Here is a 24,789-nt window from a genome sequence, read left to right as displayed (position 1 = left end):
TGCATTTCTGTGTGGTTTCTCCATTCAAATTATCTCTTTGTCAATTTACTTCAAGCTATCAATCATTATCATCTCATACACATTTTTGGGTGTTTTGTATAAATATGTTCAGTGGCAAGAATATAATTATGATTTAATCAGAGAAAGGGCAGCCCAAAAACCACAGGATCATCAGAAGCACAAACATCTATTTTATAAAAAAAGCCAGAGACAGAGTAGTTCTTCAAAGAGTCTTTATTATGTCAATGATATTGATCTAACAGCTAATGTCAAAACCACACAATCACAAATAAGAATGCATATTTGTTGAAGAGCACAAGCAGAGCACATGTCAGATATTAGCACTGAAAGCTCAGGCTGGGGGAAGGATTCACACACAGGCTCAGCTCAGTGTGACAGCAGTAAGGAGCAGAGAGGCTGAGGGCAGAACAGGGTAAAAACAGTGTGACCAGAGTGTGTGAGCTGGGCCTCCACCCAGCCTACTAAGAACAGTGGGCTCTCCTCAGTGTCTGAGGGGGGGCAGACAGGGAGCCCTTTGTGGCCTCACAGGTCAGTGACCCTGCCTTCACCCAGTCGTTCTCACTGAGAGTCAGGGAGCTGCTCCAGCTGTACAGGCCGTCCTTCCCCAGGACCCCCACACTCCCGGCCACGCCCGAGCTCGTACTGGTACCGTCCACTTTCCAGCGCAGCGAGTCCAGTCTGAGGGGAAGCCCTTGTTGGCCAGACACAACAGTGTGGCCTTTCCCTGCTTCAGCTCCACACTGGAGGGGGGCAGGACTGTGAGGGTGGGAACTGTGTCACCTGGGAGACACAGAGAGACGTGAGGTCAGAGAGTGGACACACCCCCATGTGTCAATCATTCTGTCCTTACAATGAGACATGACTGAGACACAGAGAATGTCAGGTGCTACTCATAGGCAGTGGCTGAAGATCATTTATCCTGATTTGCTTCATCTTGTACAGCATAAAGCACATGACATGTTTTAAGGTTCTATCTACTTGGGTTCCATTATTACCAGAACCTGTGACTGCACTTTACAATGAAAAATTCATCACTAAAACAAAACTGTTTTGTAGTAGCTACAGTTGCATTTTGCTTTTGCATCTCAAACTGTGAGATATCTTATTGCTACATCCTTATAATTCATACTTTGATTACAAAATAACATCATAGATAATGGTATTATGCTCTAAAAACCTACAGAATAACGTTAACGACAACAATATAATTAAAAATCTTTTCAAATGATTAACCAGTTCAGAAAAAATGTTCAGTACATTGACATTTCTCTTTTTATTCAACCCAATGGTGTCGAGTAGCTACGGAACGTTATGACACGAGCCTGGGACTACATAACAGAAATGTGTCATGTAATAGACGTGTTATTCATTCACCAAAATTAAAAAATAAAGTCGAATATGATGAAACGATCCTATTTTATTGAAGTATGTAAAATAAAGAACTCTTTGTCTTTGGCATTTTATTAGAATTCAAAATTGTCCGGTTATGATTGATAGGCTAAGCTATATCATGACTTATCGTATTTCATTAATGTGGCTGCACTTCAAACTGCTACAGAGCCGCTTTGATTCCACCGAATGAACCAATGTTATTTATTTATTACTGCACGGAATAAAGTTCATGCACGACTGTATTCTAAACATCAATGCGATAGCTAAAAACACTGTTTGAATCAAGTGGGTAGTTTAAATTGCCAAGCTTATTCAAATAATTTAGTTTTTTGTTCACTCACGCATCATAATGACAACATTTTAATGTCCAACATCTGACGTCGGAAACTTGCAGTATATTAAAAAATACAGCAAAAATATCGATATGGACGTAACCCATCTGAAAGATATTACTTAGGCTATTTCCAGTTGACAGTTTTGTTCCGCCACCGAAAATGAACCCGAGTGAACAGACTCATTCACCAGCCGTACAAAATCCTCTTGCTCAAAAGACACTGCCGTCCTATGCCTGTTCAAGTGCATTCTAACTTCACATCTTCTTTGATTTTATGCATCATACGCAAATGTATTCAACTCTACTGAGCGTTTATTTGGCAAGATTAAAAATAATTTAAAATCAATTACTAATCTGACATTCCTATTATTTAACCATCGGGAGAATTATTCATTTTGATTCACGAAATCTAACATCGTAAAATGAAATTATATTAAAAAAGAAAGCACAAACATCGATATGGGTGTATCTGAAAGAGAAATTACTTACGTCCAACTGACAGTTTTGTTCCGCCACCGAAAGTCCACCACAGTGATACAGACTCATTCACCAGCCGTACAAAAACCTCTTGCTCAAGAGACACTTCCGTCCCATGCCTTTTTCATTCTGACTTCACGCAGATTTTAAGTCAACCATTTATAATGTGTAACAGCATACCCAAAGCTTTTTATGTAGCCATATCCTACATAAATGTATCCTACTCTCTTGAGCTTTTCAAATTCATGTTTTTGTTCTGTCCAGCTTACCGACTGACTCGGCTTTAATACGATATAATGTAAAATATGCAATGCTAGCAATTCGCAAAAACTTTCTGCTAAATTAATTTAATTAAAATATATACACTTGCGGAAAATCTTGAAAGGTCTTATTGAGTAGAAACTTACTGCCGATTTCCAGTTTGGTCCCGCCACCGAAAGTCCACCACAGTGATTGGGTATGATTAACTAGCTGTACAAAAACCTGCCTGTTGTACAGATAGTTGATCCGACCGACTGTGTAGTGTTCGTAAGTCCCCTACTGGTGAATTTTGAAACGACCGTTACGATGCCATTCAGAAAGCTGATCAGCAAGTGGATACAGGTTTCTCCAAGTTCATTTAATAAAATTTTTCCTAATTTGAATCATTCATATTAAACATATTTAAACTCACATTCTGTGTAAAATTTTTCACTGACACCATTTTCTGCAAACTCTAGAGACTGTTATGCTTGAACATTCCAGGAGATCAGCAGTTTCTGAGAAACTCAAACCACTTTGCCTGGCACCAACAATCATCCCACAGTCCCATCACATTTCTTTCCCATTCGGACATTTGACCATGTCTGCATGCTTTTATGCATGTAGTTGCTGCCACAGGATTGGCTGATTAAATATTTGCATTAACAAGCTGAGTGTACGTATTGAATACATTTAAATTTTGTGTATTCTCATGACAGTCTTTTATGGGAGCTTAGAAAGTCAAGGACATCAGTCAGGAACAGGGAAATATTCAGTGACAGTTAATCCATGATATACTAAAAAGATTTTAATTGTTTATTTCCTGATTCAGTGACGTTCCTTCTTTCCTTCTTTAGTTACTATAGTTTTATGATATCTATACAACTGATAATGAAGCAAATTGTATTAAACTGTAAAATTAGCACTAACTGCAAATGAAGACAAAATTATATTATATCATGCTCTTCTTGTCACATCCTGTGCCCCTATATCCTAGTTATTTCCTGATTTGTTTTTCTATGTGTTTTCAGAGTTCTGTGTTCCCTTCCATGTTTTGAGTTTACTCTTTTCCTGACCACGACCCCCACACCTGATATTTGTTCCCTCATGTTTCATTGCACCCACCTGATCCTCATTGTTTCCTTGTTAGTCTTGTATTTTAGCCTGTCTGTTTTCTTCATCCTTCGCCAGATTGTCTTGTGCCTTGCCTTTGAGTTTGAGGTCTGAGATCTTGCGGCTCATTCCCTGTTACCTGCCTGCCCGCTCCTGTTCCGGTTACCTTCCCGCTCCTGCTCTGGTTCCCTGCCTGCTTACCTACTCTTGTGTTCCTGCTTCCCATCCCGTCCTATCCTCAGCCTCCTCTCCTCCTCCAAGATCCTTCCCTGCCCCTGCCTGCCCCATCGGACTGACTTCTGGTTTTGACCCTTGCCTGTCCGATCACTAAGTGCTGTTCCTGTTTTTTGGCTGTACCTGTCCGACCTGATGAATTAAGATCCCTCTTTCTCTCAGTCTGCGTGTGGTTCCAGTATTCTGCTCTGTGACACTTTTGGGTGAAGGATATTGTAAGGCGGAAATGATTCAAATCTGGCATTGTCACTCATGGCGCTGGTCAGCTTGCTGGATTCCTCTGGTTCTGTGGCAATATGTGGCTGTAAAGTAATTTAACCCCAGGAGCATACACCATTAACCCCCACCAGGGGGTTAATGAGTCTACTCTTGGTTCTAGCCTTGGGTTTTGTCTATGAAGACTGAATTTTGTTAGAAAAGATAACCCAACAAGAAGAAAGGAGGGGCATACTGAGCAACAGACAAACAGGTCAACCAAGGAAATCAAGAGCAGAAACATTGTGAGAGCTGGGAAGAAAAAACCCGAAATATCAGTCAGTGACATCACAAACAAACAATCTCCACAGGGCAGGGGTGGCGATATCTCAATCAACCATTCAAAGAGAGCAGCAATATAGAGGCTATATCACAAGATGCAAACCATTCATCATTAGTAAGAATCGGAAGGCAAGATTACAATTAGCAAAGAAGTGCAGATATGAGCCACAACAGTTCTGGAACAAAGTTTGATGGCAAGCATTTCACCTTGTGGTGCCTCGGGGTGGATCCTGAGGGCAATGGGTGGGCCCAGCTGGAAACCATTCTTCAGGGCCTCCTTCCTCCTTCCCTCCTGGGCCACGTCAGGGGTGGGGGAAGCACAAAGGGAGAGGGTAAGTTTAAGGTGCTTTATTATCCTCACGTGTCCGTTGGTAACGGTGGGGTCTCTTTTAGGTTCAATCCTCTGGGTCAGTACGGCAGCTGGTCCTCCCTCTCTCTGCCTCTTCCTTCCTCAGAATAGGCGCCGACTGACTCCGTTTGCAGCCATTTACATTTTACATTTTTGTCATTTGGCAGACGCTTTTAATCCAAAGCGACTTACAAGTGCATTGGTTCTACCACAAGTCAAAGCATCACATCCATAACTAGGAAAATACACATGGAATGCTGTTCTAAACATATAGTCCTCATCAGAAGTGCAATATTATTATTATTATTATTATTTATTTATTTATTTTTTATCGGGGGGTTAGACAAGGATAGGGATATCAGAAAGGAGGGGTGGGGGAAATCAGGAGGGAGGACTAAGGTAGGGTTTGAAAAGGTGTGTTTTTAGTTTGTGTCGAAATAAGGGGAGGGATTCTGCTGTCCTGACAGTGGTAGGCAAGTCATTCCACCACTGAGGAATCAGAACGGAAAACAGGCGTGAACGTGCAGCTCGACCGCCAGGTGCACGTAGAGAGGGCCATAAGGCGACCAGAGCCGGCAGACCGGAGTGGTCTAGCTGGGGAGTAGGGAGTGATCAAGGATTGTATGTGGTGGGGCAGTCCCCCAGCCTGAAATGCCAACACTAGGGTCTTGAAACGGATGTGTGCGGCAATAGGAAGCCAGTGGAGGTCAATGAGAAGCAGGGTGACATGAGCCGACCTGGGCTGACTGGTGATCAGGCGGGCTGCAGCATTCTGGACCAGCTGGAGGGGTTTGATGGCACACGCTGGGAGACCGGCTAGGAGGGAGTTGCAGTAATCCAGGCGGGAAATGACAAGCGCCTGGACTAGGAGCTGGGTGGCTTTCTCCGTCAGAAGATGATGGATACGGCGTATATTATACAGAAAGAACCTGCAGGTTCTGGCAGTGGAGGATACTTGTGGAGCCAGGGTGAGGCAGTTATCAAGAGTCACCCCAAGATTCTTTGCTGTACAGGAGGAAGAAACTACAAAGCCCTCAACAGTCAGTGAGAGGTCGATTGACGGAGAGGACTTAGCAGGGATGTAGAGAAGCTCAGTTTTGGCAAGGTTGAGCTTCAGGTGGTGGGAAATCATCCACGCAGAGATATCTGCCAAGCAGGCAGAGATCTGTGTGGTGACTTGGGTGTCGGGGGGGAAGGAAATAAAGAGTTGGGTGTCATCAGCGTAAGAATGATAAGAAAAGCCATGGGAAGAGATAACAGAACCAAGAGACATGGTGTATAGCGAGATGAAGAGAGGCCCAAGAACTGAGCCCTGCGGGACAGTTTGTAGGGGGTGAGGGTCAGAGACTGAGCCCCTCCAAGTCACCTGGTAGGAGCGACCAGAGAGGTAGGAGGAAAACCAAGCGAGTGCAGACCTTGTGACACCCATCCCAGACAGCAATGAGAGCAAAATCTCATGGTTGACTGTATCGAAGGCGGCCGACAGGTCGAGGAAGATGAGGACAGAGGAGAGGGATTTGGCTTTAGCAGAGTGGAGTGCCTCAGTGACCACGAGCAGGGCGGTCTCAGTGGAGTGGCCACTCTTGAAGCCAGACTGGTTGGGGTCATGGAGATTGTTCTGGAGAAGATAAGTGGACAGTTGGGAGCAGACCGCCCGTTGCAGAGTTTTAGCGAGAAAGGGAAGAAGAGAGACAGGCCGGTAGTTGTTCAGGGCAGAGGGGTCAAGAGTAGGTTTTTTGAGCAGGGGAGTGACTCTGGCCCTCTTCAGGGAAGAGGGCATGGTGCCGGAAGAGAGGGAGGTGTTGATTAGAGAGGAGAGAAAAGGGAGAATGTCATTGGATATAGATTGTAGGAGGGGAGAGGGGATGGGATCAAGAGGACAGGTGGTTGGGTGGTGGGATGTAAGGAGTTTCAATGTGTGGGCGTCAGAGAGGGGAGAAAAGGAGGCTAGGGAGTTGGGGAAGGTAGGAGGGTCAGCAGGGGGAGAGGGTTGTGAGAAGGAATTGCGAATGGCATCAACCTTCTTTTCAAAGAAGGAGATGAAGTCATCAGGTGTGAGTGATGAGGGGGGTGGGGGGGGCAGAAGAGAGATGAAGGTTGAAAACAGTTTGCGGGGATTAGAGGCGGCCGCGTTAATTTTCGAGTGAAAGAAGGAAGATTTAGCTAGAGAGACAGAGGAATGGAAAGATGATAAGAGGGCATGGAAGGAAGCCATGGATATCACTGGGGAGACAGGACCTTTTCCATTTTCTCTCCGCTGCCTGCAGTTCGGTTCGGACAGCTCGTAGAGCATCAGAAAGCCAAGGACTAGGGGGGGAGGCCCAAGCTAGTTTGGTGGTGAGGGGACACAGAGAGTCAAAGGAAGATGAGAGGGAGGACATGAGAGTTGTAGCAGCATCATCTGGAGACAGTCGAGAGAAAGACTCCGCGGATAGTAGGGAGGAGAGGATTGTAGATGAGAGGGTGGAGGAAGACAGGTGACGTAGGTTCCGCCGACAGGTGACAGTGGGAGAGATGGATGGGTGTTAGAGGAGAGTGGAAGAGAAAAAGAGATGAAGGAGTGGTCAGATACAGTGGTGTGAAAAAGTGTTTGCCCCCTTCCTGATTTCTTATTTTTTTGTTTGTCACACTTAAATGTTTCAGATCAAACAAATTTAAATATTAGTCAAAGACAACACAAGTAAACACAAAATGCAGTTTTTAAATGAAGGTTTTTTATTATTAAGGGAGAAAAAAAAATCCAAACCTACATGGCCCTGTGTGAAAAAGTGATTGCCCCCTAAAACTAATAACTGGTTGGGCCACCCTTAGCAGCAACAACTGCAATCAAGCGTTTGCGATAACTTGCAGTCTCTTACAGCGCTGTGGAGGAATTTTGGCCCACTCATCATTGCAGAATTGTTGTAATTCAGCCACATTGGAGGGTTTTCGAGCATGAACCGCCTTTTTAAGGTCATGCCACAGCATCTCAATAGGATTCAGGTCAGTACTTTGACTAGGCCACTCCAAAGTCTTCATTTTGTTTTTCTTCAGCCATTCAGAGGTGGACTTGCTGGTGTGTTTTGGATCATTGTCCTGCTGCAGAACCCAAGTTCGTTTCAGCTTGAGGTCACGAACAGATGGCTGGATATTCTCCTTCAGGATTTTTTGGTAGACAGCAGAATTCATGGTTCCATTTATCACAGCAAGTCTTCCAGGTCCTGAAGCAGCAAAACAGCCCCAGACCATCACACTACCACCACCATATTTTACTGTTGGTATGATGTTCTTGGGGATCATCAAGATGTTTTCTGGCAAAATTGAGACAAGCCATTAAGTTATTTTTGCTCAGCAGTGGTTTTTGTCTTGGAACTCTGCCATGCAGGCCATTTTTGCCCAGTCTCTTTCTTATGGTGGAGTCATGAACACCGACCTTAACTGAGGCAAGTGAGGCCTGCAGTTCTTTGGATGTTGTTGTGGGGTCTTTTGTGAGTTCTTGGATGAGTCGTCGCTGCGCTCTTCAGGTAATTTTGGTTGGCCAGCCACTCCTGGGAAGGTTCACCACTGTTCCATGTTTTCGCCATTTGTGGATAATGGCTCTCACTGTGGTTTGCTGGAGTCCCAAAGCTTTAGAAATGGCTTTATAACCTTTTCCAGACTGATAGAAAGTAATTGAGATCCTTCTCATTTGTTCCTGAATTTCTTTAGATCTCAGCATGATGTCTAGCTTTTGAGGATCATTTGGTCTACTTCACTTTGTCAGGGAGGTCCTATTTAAGTGATTTCTTGATTGAGAACAGGTGTGGCAGTTATCAGGCCTGGGTGTGGCTAGAGAAATTGAACTCAGGTTTGAGAAACCACAGTTAAGTTATGTTTTAACAGGGGGGGCAATCACTTTTTCACACAGGGCCATGTAGGTTTGGATTTTTTGTCTCCCTTAATAATAAAAACCTTCATTTAAAAACTGCATTTTGTGTTTACTTGTGTTGTCTTTGACTACTATTTAAATTTGTTTGATGATCTGAAACATTTAAGTGTGACAAACATGAAGAAAAAAAATAAATAAAAAAAAAGAAATCAGGAAGGGGGAAAACACTTTTTCACACCAGTGTATATGGAGTGGTGTTACAGAGAGGTTGGTTGTTGTACAGCTCCTTGTGAAGATGAGGTCAAGAAGGTTGCCTGCTTTGTGAGTGGGAGGGGAAAGAGTGAGGGTAAGGTCAAAAGAAGAAAGGAGGGAGAGAAAGGTAGACTGGGTGGACTCTGAGTTGAGGTTGAAGTCACCCAGGAGGATCAGGGGGGTGTCATTGACTGGTAAGGAGCTAAGGATGATGTCCATCTTAATCAGAAGAAGCTCCCCAGAGGACCCTGGGGGCGATAAACAACAATAATAAAGTTTGCACGGCAAAGTAACAGAAACTGCATGAAATTCAAAAGAGGAGAAGGAGAGGGATGAGGAGAAGACACAGGAGAGGATGAGATCAGGAGACCTGTGCCACCTGCTCTGCCAGAGGTTCTGGGTATGTGGGAAAAAGAGAAGGCAGAGGAAAGGGCAGCCGGGATGGCTGTGTCCTCTGGTGAGAGCCACGTTTTGGTTAAAGCAAGAAAGTCAAGGTTGAGGTGGGAGGCAGAGGCAGATATGAAGTCTACTTTCTGGATGGCGGACTGGCAGTTCCAGAGGCCACCAGCCACACAGAGATCAATACCAGTGGATCTGGGAGGGAAGATGAGGTTTGAGATATTCTGCCCATGTTGGCGGGAAGCGAACCTCCTACCTGACTGGGACCTGGGGAGAGGAGAGAGGACAGGGATGGGAAGGAAACACATGGAGGGAACTAGGGAGGACAAGAGGAATCCTACGCAGTGAAGTGAGGGCAGGCAGCAAAAACAAAATCAAACATCACGCTCTCAGACAGCCTCGATGGACACCCGTAGATAGACAACCTCGACTTTGTACACGTGCAACTTTGTACGCCGAGGCAAGTAGCCGAGGCTGCCGCACCCAGCTGCTGCTGGTGCGCTACACAACGGCTTAAATAACTAGCTGACACTGAATACAGAAAATGCTACCAACCCACTGGAGAACACTGAAGTGAGTTCAGGTGTGCCAGTAATTATACCCTGAACAGGGTGCAAACTATTGGCTCCTCCTACAACAAAAGCTGTGGCCTGCCAGCCAGTGAAGACAATAGCCTAACTCAATAGGCTAGCTCACCTGAGAGAAACAAACACCTAACCCAGTTTCACTGTAATCTAAATAAACACCACTTGTATTAGCTAACAAACAAACAAACAAATACACAGCAGAACTCTACATTGACAACTAAACTGAATTAGAAACAGCAAACAAACAAATTATACTTAACGAATCCAGGAGCAAATGCTACCATCCCACTGCAGAACACTAATGCACACCAGCCTCGACCGCGCCTTAAATTCTCCCCTGCTCATTATGGAAAAAGGGCTGCAGCTGAGTTAGTACTTTTCCAGACTGTGCACTCACATGTGCTGTCCGGGGTCCTGGACTGCAGGTAGAGGTGTCTCTCTCCATGGTGCTGATCTCCCCATCACCTCTCTAGAGAAATACACTCTGTCGCACACCTCTCCCAATGTGTAACTGTTGCGTGGTTGCGTGGTGCAGGTCTTCCGGGGGTTTTCCACCCACGTGGCGCAGTATGCAGGAGCAGGGTCGCCACAACCTCCTGAGGAAGAAAATTGAGACAACAAACTACAACTGAAAGTGGCTGTAGTAAAAGCCTGGGAAAGCATCACAAAACCAGATTGCAAGCAAGGGATATTCTACCAAGTGCCAATGTTTTTGTGTGTGAATTATTTACATTTTATCTGAACTCCAAATGTATTCAGTGTATTACAAAAACAAAGAAATTGGCATGACTGTTCTGATACTTTTGGAGGGGACTGTGTATTGATAAATGAATGTGAGACAGATAAAAAATAGCAGTGAATAGTCTGTAGAACCACTGTGATTCACACATCAGAGCTCCTCTAACTGTTTGTGACAGGATTTGTATAGAGGAAGGGACTTTGCATATCTGTCCTGTCTTACTGCTCCACACACTTTAAGACCCCCAGTACTGATCAGTGACCGTCCAGTCCTTTCAGAGACACTGACACTGGCAGCATTATAATGATGTCAAACATTCTACTGCTGGTGATATTGGGACTCTTTGTACAGGGTGAGACAGATACGATTTAGCTTGGGATTTTGATGACATTTTATATTTGATTTGCTTGCTTTTTACAATACCACTCTGTCATAACAGTGCCATGATTGTATATTCAAATATGTCAGAATTTAACAGTGTTATTTTATAATACTATTATCCATTGACCTACATTTTCTTATTTTCCTTTTCAGAATCAATGGCAGATATAGTTGTGACTCAGTCTCCATCAGCTCAGGCTGTTCAGCAGGGAGACACTGTCTCTATCAGCTGTACAGCCAGTCAGAGTGTTTACGACCGCTCAAGCAAGGGCCAATGTCTCTACTGGTACCTGCAGAAACCTGGTCAGGCTCATAAACTTCTGATTAATTATGCTACAACACGCGAGTCTGGGATTCCTTATCGTTTCAGTGGAAGTGGATCTGAGACTCAGTTTACACTGAAAATCACTGGAGTCCAGGCTGAAGATGCAGGAGATTATTACTGTCAGAGTTACCACTACATCAACAGTAAAAGTGTATTCACACAGTGATACAGAGCCATACAAAAACCTCCCTCAGTCAGACTGCACAGAGACTGCACTGCTGCAGCTGGGACCTACTGCAGGTGCTGAGGGGGGAGCACTGACCCGAGACACTGAGGGGCTCTGCGCTAAAACACTGAACTACTTTATGCAATAATAACTCTCATATTCTCAAATTTAATGCACTTTCTCTCAATGTAAATGACAATCTTCTTCTAAGGGTCAATTTTTTTAGTATGTTTAAAACGTCTCATTTAAAAAACAAAAAAACACTTGAGACATGAGGAGAAATTTGGTTCATTTTCTCTAAAACAGAGTACATGTTTTGATGATCATTTTTGTGCCTACTCTATTAGAGGTTTCAACAGGGTTAAATCAGAATTTGATCAGAATTTGAATTTTGGTCATTGTAACCTTAAATTTGACGAGGAGATCCTGTACATTTCCTGGATAATATATTCATTTTTAAAACATTTTAACAATTTTGTAATTTCGCACATGCTTTTAATCCAAAGCAATTTACAAGTGCATAGGTTCTTCCACAGGTTAAAAGCATCAAATCCATAACTAGTAAAAGACACAGGAAGGGCTGTTCTCAACAAAAAGATAACAGTCATCGTAAGTGCAATTTTCTTTTTATTCTTTTTAAAAATATATATATTTTTTATTTGTATACATTCCCAAAATCTTCAGAAAATCATCCAAAATAGGAATGAGCTGACATCTACAGACCATTCAAAGATTACTGAGGTGATTCAGAGAAGTCAACAGAGTTCAGAGTGCAGAGAACTTGCATTTCAGCAATGAGTCCTGCATTTGTTCAGTGATGCAAGTGCAGCTCACCCCAGATATAATTTCCCCTGACCGAGACCACAGGGAGGGAGGAATGTTCTCCACACTCTGACAGAGACCACAGGGAGGGAGGAATGTTCTCCACACTCTGACAGAGACCACAGGGAGGGAGGAATGTTCTCCCCACTCTGACACTGTTCCTCTTACTCTTTCCCAAAGTCCATATTCACATCCATGTTCTCCAGAAACTTCATTTTCATCCTGGGCTGTGTAAATACATTGATACATCAAAGGGTATTTATGTCTGTGCTTTTCTTAGAGGTAGGCCTGAGCAAAATTTATTCTGTTTAAGCTGTTATCATGATTTGAGGCATTTTCTTGGTTATTGAATACAGATTTCAGGACATTTTTGCACAAAATATAAAAGTCAATGCAGGACTGACCACATGCTCCCTCCAAGATCCTCATTAAATCAGTGTTGTTTGGGTCGTTCTTCCAGAGCACTCTCTCCATACATCACACAAGCTGCCATTACACACTTCAACCACAGGGGGAGCCAGAGTGCTATGGTTGCTCCTGATGTCAAAGTACTACAGCAGGGGTTCTCAACCTTCTTTTGACCAACACCCTCTCTTGAGGCTTTGTACTTGAACAGTGTCCAATGCAACATGATTTAATAATTAGACAAAATCAACTTAACAAACTGTCAACAACAAAATGAACAAATACAGCACATCAAAGTAAGTTAACAGTAAACCTACTGCGAAAAAGTAGTCTAAATTTAAAAAATGAATAAATAAAATAAAAAAATAAAAAAACAGAAGCTAATTGAACCATTAGCTATGTTACCTTTAATGTTATGAGATATGTATGTGTCATGTTTAGAGGTGGTGGCTGCTACACCTCTAACTCTCTTCCATCTTTATACAGCTCTGTGGTGCTGTTCTACGAGGGTCTTGTCCCAGTACAAAACAGAACATCCCACAGGCTAAAAACCCTGAACATGGCCTTGCGCTATCATCAGTAGCAGCACTGATTAATAAAATCACATTTAATGTAATGTGATGTAAAAACACCCCCTATAATAGTCCAAATGCCGACCTCTCACCCATGGTGCTTCCAGCGCCCCATTGCAATGTCAGAATGGCCCCTGGGGGGTGGTACCACCCTCATTGAGAAACCGTGCACTACAGTATAATACCAGAGAGGAAACCACAGCCTGGTATTAAATCAGACCTGGCCAGTGCGGACTGTTTGAAGCAGCCCCACAAGGGAGCTCAAAACTGGCCACAGCACCGACCAGAGGGAGGGTGTCAGTGGGCTCAGTTTGCCCTGCCTCATCACACAAGAGCCTTTCTCATCTGTCTGCAGTCTGCCTGTATTAGCTGAACAGGATGTGCAGTCCTCCATCACAATGGCTGGACATCGAAGAAGAGAAGAAGTGTGAGAAGAAGAGGCTGCAGGGAACATGAGCTTTATGGAGATGCAGCTTCTCTGTGCTCTCACAGTTATGGAGGATATGATGAACATTACATGGGTCTGTAACTGTCATGTACCAAACTGAATTAGGACAACAGAACAAATCAGTGATGAAAATATGATGAAAAGGTTTCACTGCCGCACTGGAGAAATTATCACAGTAATCATAGTTGATGTAGAAATTAGGCCAGTATTCCCTCTGTTAACACAAGGCTTCTCACTCTAATCATCTGAAAACTACAGCGTCAAATGTTTTGGAAGGACCTGCTCATGGTGACAAAAACACTCACTTTCATACTGCTCTACTTCACATTACTTCACATGGATATCCTGGTTTTGAATTATTACCTGTGCATGTGTTATATCACTGACATTATAATTTCTGATACAGAAACCTCCATCAGAACAATTGATGAAACATAAGTTTAGACACATATCTTAGCCCATATGCAATCAACCAGGTTGAATTAATTTCAGAAAAAAGATTCAGAGATTACCGAAAATGAACTTTTTATCTGGTTAAGAATAGCAGTGAATAGTGCAAGTGTGCAATAATAACTCCTCCATAAAAATGTGGCTTTATTTTCAGCATACCCAAGACTTTGTTATGTAATTTAAAATAATTGAAAATGACTTTGCTTCATAATCGTTCCCTGCGCATCAGGCATTTCTTGTTTTGAAGCTCTGGTCTGACCAAAGATACCAATTTCTAAATGAATTCATTGCAAATGAGTTGAAGACAAGAACCCAGCAGCAGTGAACAGCAAGCAGTCCAGAACAGTGGAGTCACTCAGTCCAGAACAGTGGAGTCACTCAGTCCAGAACAGTGGAGTCACTCAGTCCAGAACAGTGAGTCACTCAGTCCTGACCTCTCGGTCCAGACCTCTCCCAGCACACTGTTACACAGCCTGACCGGTCAGAGCATCACTGCTGCTTCTGATCTGATCCTCCAACAGCTTAATAAAAGAGCTGAATGAACAGCAGTGGCTGCTGGCTTCCTGTGCGTCCAGCATTGATGGAGGAAAGGAAAGACAGATCAGGGACCAAATACAGATCAATCCTGGTTTAAACATGTTATAATTTTCAGTTGTTGAAATACATATATGGAGATAATATGGAGAAAGATGGTCTTCAGAATGAATTCAGGAAAAAAAACCACAGTAAAAAAGTGTTTTACTTTTGATTAAATATATATGGAAAACTGCCACGAGAATGCAAAACATGTACATTTATTCAACTCGTATTTTACACAATCTTACCACTTCAGCCCTTCTTGATCATGTACACAACTTCCTTTACAGTCCAATGTCAGAAACCATTATATTTGTATCTGAATGTTTGAAAGAGTAAAAATATCAGCGCAAAGTGCACATGTCCCAGCCCTCTATAGACCCACTGCTGTTCACACATCAGAGCTCCTCTAACTGTGTGACAGGATTTGTATAGAGGAAGGGGCTTTGCATACCTGTCCTGCCTCACTGCTCCACACACTTTAAGACCCCCAGTACTGATCAGTGACTGTCCAGTCCTTTCACAGACACTGACACAGGCAGCATTATGATGATGTCAGTCTTTCTACTGCTGCTGATGCTGGGACTCTTTGTTCAGGGTGAAAAACTCTGTTCTCATTGTAATTTGTAATTTGGGTTTTGGATGATATTTCATAAAAAAAGTTTGTTATTTCATAAAACCCTTTATTGTATTTTTGTTATGGAATATTCCAAATTGGGATGTAATACTTATGTTTTTACATTTCCATGTTTTGTTTTCCAGAATCAATGGCAGATATAGTTCTGACTCAGTCTCCATCAGCTCAGGCTGTTCAGCAGGGAGACACTGTCTCTATCAGCTGTAGAACCAGTGAGAGTGTAGCCAACGACCTCCAGTGGTACCTGCAGAAACCTGGTCAACCTCCAAAACTTCTGATTTATGATGACACAACTCGCCAGTCTGGGATTCCTGATCGTTTCAGTGGGAGTGGATCTGGGACTCAGTTTACACTGAAAATCACTGGAGTCCAGGCTGAAGATGCAGGAGATTATTACTGTCAGCAGGACGAAAGCTGGCCACTCACACAGTGATACAGAGTCGTACAAAAACCTCCCTCAGTCAAACTGCACAGAGACTGCACTGCTGCAGCTGGGACCTACTGCAGGTGCTGAGGGGGGAGGCACTGATCTCTGACACCAATACTGCCAGCAGGGCTGTAGGGGGCGACAATGAGCTGCAGCCCTGAACTCTCTGTGCTGAAGAGGAGCTGCTCTGTGTCACATACAGAAACCATAGCAGAGCTGCTGCTGAAGTTGATGTAATTCAATGTGTTTCAATTCCGATGGGATACAGATCTCTGGTGTGAATCATAGTATTAATCCCCCCATCCCCAATTTTCAGTAATATACATAATTATTTTTTTGGTTTGGTCATGATTTTTGAAAAAAAATAAATTGAAAATAGTCATAGTGTGGTTGTGTCATACAAAAGAGCCAATAAATAGTAGCTACACATCCTTTGATATATATTGACAGCCTGAATAGAATTTCATGACTAAGTAACATGCTATTAAAAATGGATTTCTCGTCATGAAGCAGTTATACACATGCAGTATATTTAAGGCATGGATTCAAAGATGACCAGAACAGATTTAAGTTTGGTTAAAACGTGTGGAATCTTCATGGATGGGATGCAGCGTCCTAGGACAGATTGTTTTTGGTTGTGTGCTGCTCAAAATACAGGGGCAGCCTGTAGCCTGGTGACAAAGGTAGATGACTGGGACCTGGAAGGCTGGAGTTTCAAGCCCCGGGTTTAACCACCAAGCCCATAACCTCACATTGCTCCAGGTTTATCCACCAAGCCCATAACCTCACATTGCTCCAGGTTTATCCACCAAGTCCATAACCTCACATTGCTCCAGGTTTAACCAACTAATCAACTGATCAACTGTAAGTCACTTTGGATAAAAAGCTTCAGCTACATGGGCTGACAGTAGGACAGTAGGTCATTTGGCAGTCGGTTGCCGGTCCGATTCCCTCTCTTGGTGTGTCAAAGTGTTCCTGAGCAAGACACCTAACCCCTAATTGCTCCCACAACATTGGTGCCTTGTTGCCTTGCATGGAGGCCAGTTATCGTGACTGTGTGTATGTGTGTGTGCAAGGGTGAAGGGGAGGTATCAATTGCAACGTGCTTTAGATAAAGTCCATTACTATTACCATATTAGGAAAGAGTTGCAAAAAACTTTTAAATTGGACTTCTTAGTGCCTTTAAGACACTTTCAGAACCTAAGATTGAATCTCATTGAATCTGACTATAGTTAATTAATTACTGTTAAAATTTTTTGTTTGAATGTTTCCTTCATTTTTTTTGTCTATGTATTGTATTTAAAAATATGTTCATTGATTTTAAAGTAATTTCTCAAGTATTTGTTCTTTGATTATTACCTTACCTGGTGTTCATCTCTTTGTTCTCATTGTTGTTGTAACTCAGTATTGCAAATGTGAGACTCTCTCTCAGTAGGACACACAAGGGGCTTTAGAGACACCATACAGACAGTGATGACTGCATCAGTCTCTTTATAAACCTCTTTATAAACTTTGTAGTATCCTCCTCCCATACAGCCAAGAATCTTGGGGTAAACCTTGATAACCACCTCACCCTCGCCTCACATGTATCCTCCACTGCCAGAAGCTGCAGGTTCTTTCTCTACAAAATCCGCCGTATCCGTCATCTCCAGACAGAGAAAGCCACCCTGCTCCTAGTTTAGGAGCTGTTCATCTCCCGTCTGGATTACTGCAACTCCCTCCTGGCCGGTCTCCCAGCTTGTGCCATCAAGCCCGATCACCAGTCAGCCCAGGTCGGCTCACGTCACCCCACTCCTCCACTGGCTGCCTATTGCTGCACGCATCAAGGGACTAGTGTTCGTATTCCAGGCTGCTAAGGCGACTGCCCCACTTTACATACAATCTTTAATTGCTCCCTACACCCCAGTAAGACCACTGCCAGCTCTGGTCGCCTCATCTTCTTTCGACGTAGACTAAAAACACACCTTTTCAGACTATACCTTTGACCTCGCTCCTGATTTCCTCCCTCCCCTTCTGATATCCCTCTTGTCTGACACTAACCCTTAATTAGAAAAAAGTTTTTTTAGCTATTTATGGATTTGATGCTTTAACCTGTTGAATTCCCGCACTTGTAAATTGCCTTCGATTAAAAGCGTCAGCCAAATTACAAAATTGTGAATGTAAATGTGTAATATTTATTTATATATTTACGTTTCCTGGAGGCATGTTTCTCAGACACTCAATCAACTGACAGTTTGTGTCTTCCTTCCACGTATGGATTGTTGGAGAGAGGCAACTCCTGTGTATTTCTGTGCAGGATTTCTTTAATTTCTCCTAATCTAGTCATCAAAGATTAACCTGCTTCACAGTGACTCGCTCTCCTCTCTAATCCGTCTGCTTGCACACCACCTCAATGCCTTCTGTTCTGACATCCATGTATCTGAAGTTTTAAAGGAAGAATGCAATGTCCATGCATATTACAGAAGTGCACTAAGATTTATAAAACAAAACTCTTTCTCTGCAGCACAATGACAGAAAATAATGAATATAATACTTCCGAATGCAGGTTTTGTACCATGTTCAATGCAGATGGAAAATTTAATATACATTATATATTCATTTAATCGTTTGTCACAACAATTGTTATCATACATTGATCATTTTCTGTTTGTTTAGTTCATCTTTGTGTTTAAATTTTAAGAATTATTTTGACTTGATTGCTCTTGAATGGACTTTTCACTTGAAAGCATGATGTAGCACCTCAAAGTGTTTCTGTAGGAAAAAAGACATGAATTACAATGATAAATTCACTATGCTGGGAAATCTTTATAAGGAGATTCACAGAAAAACAGGTCTAAGGTACTACCCCACATTATTCTAGTTCCACTACAGCAATGACCCCTCCACCCTCTCATGTTCAAACAGCTCTCAGTGGTGGGTATTTTGGGCTGTGGGGTGAAACTCAGATTTGCATGTGCAGGTGGGGCAGGCTGGTTCTGCTGTCCCTCAGTGGGACTGACTCAATCTCAGAATAGAGCAGCACTGTGGCCAGGTGTCTGGGCCGTCCCCAGGGGGTTAGTGTGAGCTGAGCACACATCCTGCTGTACAGAACTGCTCTGAGCATGCTGCACACATCACTGCTCCTCTCAGCAGGCCTCCAGAGCTGGGACTGCCCCTCCTCAACTGATTCCAGATCAGTTCCTTCACACACAGTCTCTTATCACCTCCATCTAGTCTGTCTGAGAGCACTATGAACTGATTCCAGATCAGTTCTTTCACAAACAATATCTTATCACCTCCATCTAGTCTCAGGCCAAGTCCATTATGATCAGTATAAACCAAAAACAATAAAACAATGCATCAAGTTATGCATAAATAATGTACAGAATTAGGTTATAGGTATGTTGTGGACCCAAATTCTTTGCCAAATGACATTTCTATAGATTGTGTTCTATATTCATCATTATCATCTCATATACATTTTGGGGTATTTTGTAAAAGTATTTTCAGTTGCAAGAATATAATAATGATTTAATCAGAGATTAAAAACCACAGGGCAGCCCAAAAACCACAGGATCATGAGAAGCGCAAACATCAATTTTTATAACAAAAGCCAGAGACACAGTAGTTCTTCAAAGAGTCTTTATTATGTCAATGATATTGATCTAACAGCTATTCTCAAAACCACACAATCACAAATAAGAAGGCATATTTGTTGAAGAGCACAAGCAGAGCACATGTCAGATATTAGCACTGAAAGCTCAGGCTGGGGGAAGGATTCACACACAGGCTCAGCTCAGTGTGACAGCAGTAAGGAGCAGAGAGGCTGAGGGCAGAACAGGGTAAAAACAGTGTGACCAGAGTGTGTGAGCTGGGCCTCCACCCGGCCTACTAAGAACAGTGGGCTCTCCTCAGTGTCTGAGGGGGGGCAGACAGGGAGCCCTTTGTGGCCTCACAGGTCAGTGACCCTGCCTTCACCCAGTCGTTCTCACTGAGAGTCAGGGAGCTGCTCCAGCTGTACAGGCCGTCCTTCCCCAGGACCCCCACACTCCCGGCCACGCCCGAGCTCCTACTGGTACCGTCCACTTTCCAGCGCAGAGTCCAGTCTGAGGGGAAGCCCTTGTTGGCCAGACACACCAGTGTGGCTTTTCCCTGCTTCAGCTCCACACTGGAGGGGAGCAGGACTGTGAGGGTGGGAACTGTGTCACCTGGGAGACACAGAGAGACGTGAGGTCAGAGAGTGGACACACCCCCATGTGTCAATCATTCTGTCCTTACAATGAGACATGACTGAGATACAGAGAATGTCAGTGTCTGAAGATCATTTATCCTGATTTGCTTCATCTTGTACAGCATAAAGCACATTGACATGTTTTAAGGTTGTATCTACTTGGATTCCATTATTATCAGAACCTGTGATGGCACTTTACAATGAAAAATTCATCACCACAACAAATCTGTTTTTTAGAAGTTACAGTTGTATTTTGCTTTTGCAGCTCAAGCTGTTGGACATTTTATTGCTATATCCTTACAATCTATACTTTATGATTACAAAATAATATATCAATACATAGTGGTATTACTCTCTGAAAACCTACAGAATAAGGTTCATTTGTGGTCCGACTCATTTACAAAATAAATACGCACTAAATACGACAATATCATGAATTTTTTTTTCAAATGATTAACCAATTCAGCAAAAATGTTCAGTACATTGACATTTCTCTTCTTTTTTTCTTTTTTTTAATCAACACAATGGCGTCGAGTAGCTACGGAACGTTATGACACGAGCCTGTGACTACAGAACTCTTTGTCTTCGGCATTTTATTAGAATTCAAAATGTTCCGGTTATGATTGATAGGCTATATCATGACTTATCGTATTTCATTAAGGTGACGCAAATAACATCTGGCTGAACACTAACTGCTACAGAGCCGCTTTGATTCCAGCGAATGAACCAATGCCATGAATTTATTACTGCACAAAATAAATTTAATTCAGGACTGTATTCTAAACATCAATGCGATCGCTAAAAACACTGTTTGAATCTAGTGGGCTAGTTTAAATTGCCAAGCTAATTAAAATAATCAAACCAACATCAAACGTCGGAAACTGATTTAGGCTACTTCCAATTGGCAGTTTTGTTCCGCCACCGAAAGTGAACCCGAGTGAACAGACTCATTCACCAGCCGTACAAAAACCTCTTGCTCAAAAGACACTGCCGTCCTATGCCTGTTCAAGTGCAACTTCACGCCGCTTTTCAAACGAGTCAATCATTTGCTTGTAAAAATGTGTAACATTTTCTTTGATTTTATGCATCATACCCAAATGTACTCTCCTCTACTGAGCGTTTATGTGCGCAAGATTTAAAATTTTAAATCAATGGCTAATATTACAAGGATTCCTGTTATTTTAGCATCGCCTTAAAAAGTTGATTAAAGAAATCTAACATCGTAAAATGACAATATGTTTAAAAAGAAAGCACAAACATCGATACGGATATATCTGAAATAGAAATTACTTACGTCCAACTGACAGTTTTGTTCCGCCACCGAAAGTCCACCACAGTGATACAGACTCATTCACCAGCCGTACAAAAACCTCTTGCTCAAGAGACACTGCCGCCCTACGACTTCACGCAGATTTCAAGTCAACCATTTATAATGTAACAGCATACCCGAAGCTTTTTATGTAGCCATATCCTACACACATGTATCCTACTCTCTTGAGCTTTTCAAATTCAAGCTTTTTGTTCTGTTTAGTTTCACGACTGACTTGGTTGTAAAAAGATAATGTGAAATATACAATGCTAGCAATTCGCGAGAACCTTCAGCGAAATTAGTGTATACCAACTGATCGAATCTCCAACAATTTTTGCGGAAAATCTGGAAAGGTCTTATTGAGTAGAAACTTACTGCCGATTTCCAGTTTGGTCCCGCGACCGAAAGTCCACCACAGTAATTGGGTATGATTAGCTGGCTGTATAAAAACCTGCCTGTTGTACAGATTGTTTATCCGACCGACTATGTTGTGTTCGTAAGTCCCCTACTGGAGAATTTTGAAACGACCATTACGATGGTATTCTGAAAGCTGAATCATTCATATTAAACATACCTAAACTCATATTTTGTGTATAATGCTGATTGTGACTGGGGTAGTGGTGGGAAATGAGCAGATTCACCTCCTCTTTGGACGTGATCATGGATTCCTGCTTTTGCCCCACTCCAGAGACATTCAGCAGCATGGACAGCCACAGTGATCCATTTTTAATCATTTTTAATTTGTCTTTTTCTTTATCTTCAACAGACCTAATTTCGACAACTTAAAAAAGTCTTGAGCCAATGGCCACTTGAACTTCATTTTGAATTGTGCTTTGAGCAGTAGCCTGAGGTAATAACACTGATATGAAAGTGGAAGTTACCATCTGGTGTTGAATCCTGACGGTGCTGCTGCTGACTGTGACCAGCAGCTCCACAGGCCAGTGTGTAAGTGGCCATAGTGCTGATCAGAAAGGGAGGCTTTCAGTGGGCTCAGCTGCTCCTGTCTCATCCTGCCAGAGAGACTCATCTGCAGGCTGCCTGCTTCCTGCCTGTGTCAACTGCACAAGATGCACAGGCCTCCAGCACAGTGGCTGTGCTGCTCAGTTTGTGCACTGCAGTAAAGAAGTGATAACAGCACACACTATGGGGAGGATGTATGATTTTATGCACCATTCAGGATTGAGAGATAATTTTTTGCATTGAAGATCACATCTGAAATAACTATTTTCATTCATGATGTAGGCCTTCAAACATGATCTGCATTCCAAACAACAGCACATGAGGAAAAATGCTGAACTGGTTTTTAAAAGTCTGAAAATACTGTATCCTTGACATTATAATTCCACTGAGGATTTCCTTGGATATATAATACAATGATTGTATCATCTGTGCTGAAATTTGCATGCCATGTGATCGCCAATGTATGAAATATAAACAAAAAATAGAATCCAATACTTCACATGATGTAGGCCTTCAAACATGACTTGTCATCCCAAACTGGAGCAAATGTGGAAACAGAATAGATTGGATTTTTTAAGTCTGTTCAAAGCGCCTGTTTATCTTCATGTAATAACGTAGCAACAAGACAAACAAAACAGTGTTTCTGTCTACAGTCAGTCTGTCTACTACCAGTTTTCCAATTGTTAAATCAAAGATACTCACTCTTTCATTCACTTCAAATGGAGACTCTATCCAGTGTCCATTCAACATTTGTCCTTATCTTTAATTTTAAAGAAGAAAAAATAATGTTTAATACAATATTATTATAATAAGCTGCTCCAAATCACTGAATAACTGCTGTAATTACAGGATGCTGTTCATCCTGCTCCACTCTGACCTGCGTCTGCTGTCCATGGTCCTGCAGACACGGGGAACTGGGAGAGGTCACAGGTCACAAGAGAGAGAAAAGAGAGCACAGCTGGGCGGGGCATCCAGTCCCTGCATCACAATAGGTCAAAATAGCAGTGAACAGTGCACATGTCCCAGCCCTCTATAGACCCACTGCTGTTCACACATCAGAGCTCCTCTAACTGTGTGTGACAGGACTTGTATAGAGGAAGGGGCTTTGCATACCTGTCCTGCCTCACTGCTCCACACACTTTAAGACCCCCAGTACTGATCAGTGACTGTCCAGTCCTTTCACAGACACTGACACAGGCAGCATTATGATGATGTTTAGTCTTTCCACTGCTGCTGATGTTGGGACTCTTTGTACAGGGTGAGACAGATTCTTGGGATTTTTTTCCCATGAATTTTATTTGCTTGCTTTTTACAATACAACTCTGTCACAACAGTGCCATGATTGTATATTCAAATATGTCAGAATTTAACAGAGTTATTTTAGAATACTATTATCCATTGACCTACATTTCCTTGTTTTCCTTTTCAGAATCAATGGCAGATATAGTTGTGACTCAGTCTCCATCAGCTCAGGCTGTTCAACAGGGAGACACTGTCTCTATCAGCTGTACAGCCAGTCAGAGTGTATACAGTGACAGGCTCTCCTGGTACCTGCAGAAACCTGGTCAGGCTCCTAAACTTCTGGTCTATCTTTCGACCACTCGTCAGTCTGGGATTCCTGATCGTTTCAGTGGGAGTGGATCTGGGACCCAGTTTACACTGAAAATCTCTGGAGTTCAGGCTGAAGATGCAGGAGATTATTACTGTCAGAGTTACCATTACATCAACAGTAAAAGTGTGTTCACACAGTGATACAGAGCCGTACAAAAACCTCCCTCAGTCAGACTGCACAGAGACTGCACTGCTGTAGCTGGGACCTACTGCAGGTGCTGAGGGGGGAGGCACTGACCCAAGACACTGAGGGGCTCTGCTCTAAAAGGGTTAGTATTAAATCTGTCAGGGTCTCTAATAACAAAAAAATGGCAGTATATTTAAATATCAGTTTTTCTAAACATTTCATTAGAAATGGAATTTGTAAAATTTGCAAATGACTTTGCTTCATAATCACTGCCCAGGTAAAAAGCCATGTTGTTTTGAAACAGTGCTCACATTATATACCAATTTTTTTTCCTGAGAAGGTTCTCACTGACTTTTTCATTTTTTATTTTAAAGAATATTTTTTTGCTTTTTTTCATATACAACACACAACACAGCTCAGGCACAACATGACAAATCCGATGAGTAGATAATAAGAAATAAAAAAATAGATTTAAAAAAGAGAACATTCTATTCTTTCCTTTCCCCCCTACCCCCCACAGCCAATGGGAAAAACAAAAACAAATAATAATAATAATAATAATAATAATAATAATAATAATAATAATAACAATAATAAAACAGGCAGCATCATAAGAATGTATACTTAGATAAAGGAGATAACAGGTTACTACCGGGTAACATGTAGACTGGCTTCCCTCAAATGAAGTACCAGAAAAGGTTAGGCCCCTTAAGGAAACCCCTTTAATAAGGAGGAGGATAGCGTAGAACCAATATAATTTAAATAAGGGTCCCAGACTTTATGAAAGGTACCTACGGAGGAGTGCAACATACATGAGATGTATTCATTTGGAATACACTCCA

At 42.4% G+C, this 24,789-nt stretch overlaps 1 pseudogene and 1 gene segment (V, D, J or C); both read right to left on the bottom strand.

Moving 5' to 3' along the window:
- Nucleotides 1-284: 284 nt before the first annotated feature.
- On the bottom strand, nucleotides 285-10,066 carry LOC133114168 (Ig kappa-b4 chain C region-like; annotated as a pseudogene).
- A 9,336-nt stretch (nucleotides 10,067-19,402) lies between these two features.
- On the bottom strand, nucleotides 19,403-23,043 carry LOC133114993 (Ig kappa-b4 chain C region-like). The segment is given in 3 exon segments: nucleotides 19,403-19,917; nucleotides 22,131-22,361; nucleotides 22,912-23,043. Coding segments are annotated over 2 exon segments (393 nt in total).
- Between the last annotated feature and the right edge of the window lie 1,746 nt (nucleotides 23,044-24,789).

This window comes from Conger conger, chromosome 16 (assembly GCF_963514075.1).
Source record: "Conger conger chromosome 16, fConCon1.1, whole genome shotgun sequence".
Classification (NCBI taxonomy): Eukaryota; Metazoa; Chordata; class Actinopteri; order Anguilliformes; family Congridae; genus Conger; species Conger conger.
This window is presented reverse-complemented; position numbering and strand designations above follow the sequence as displayed.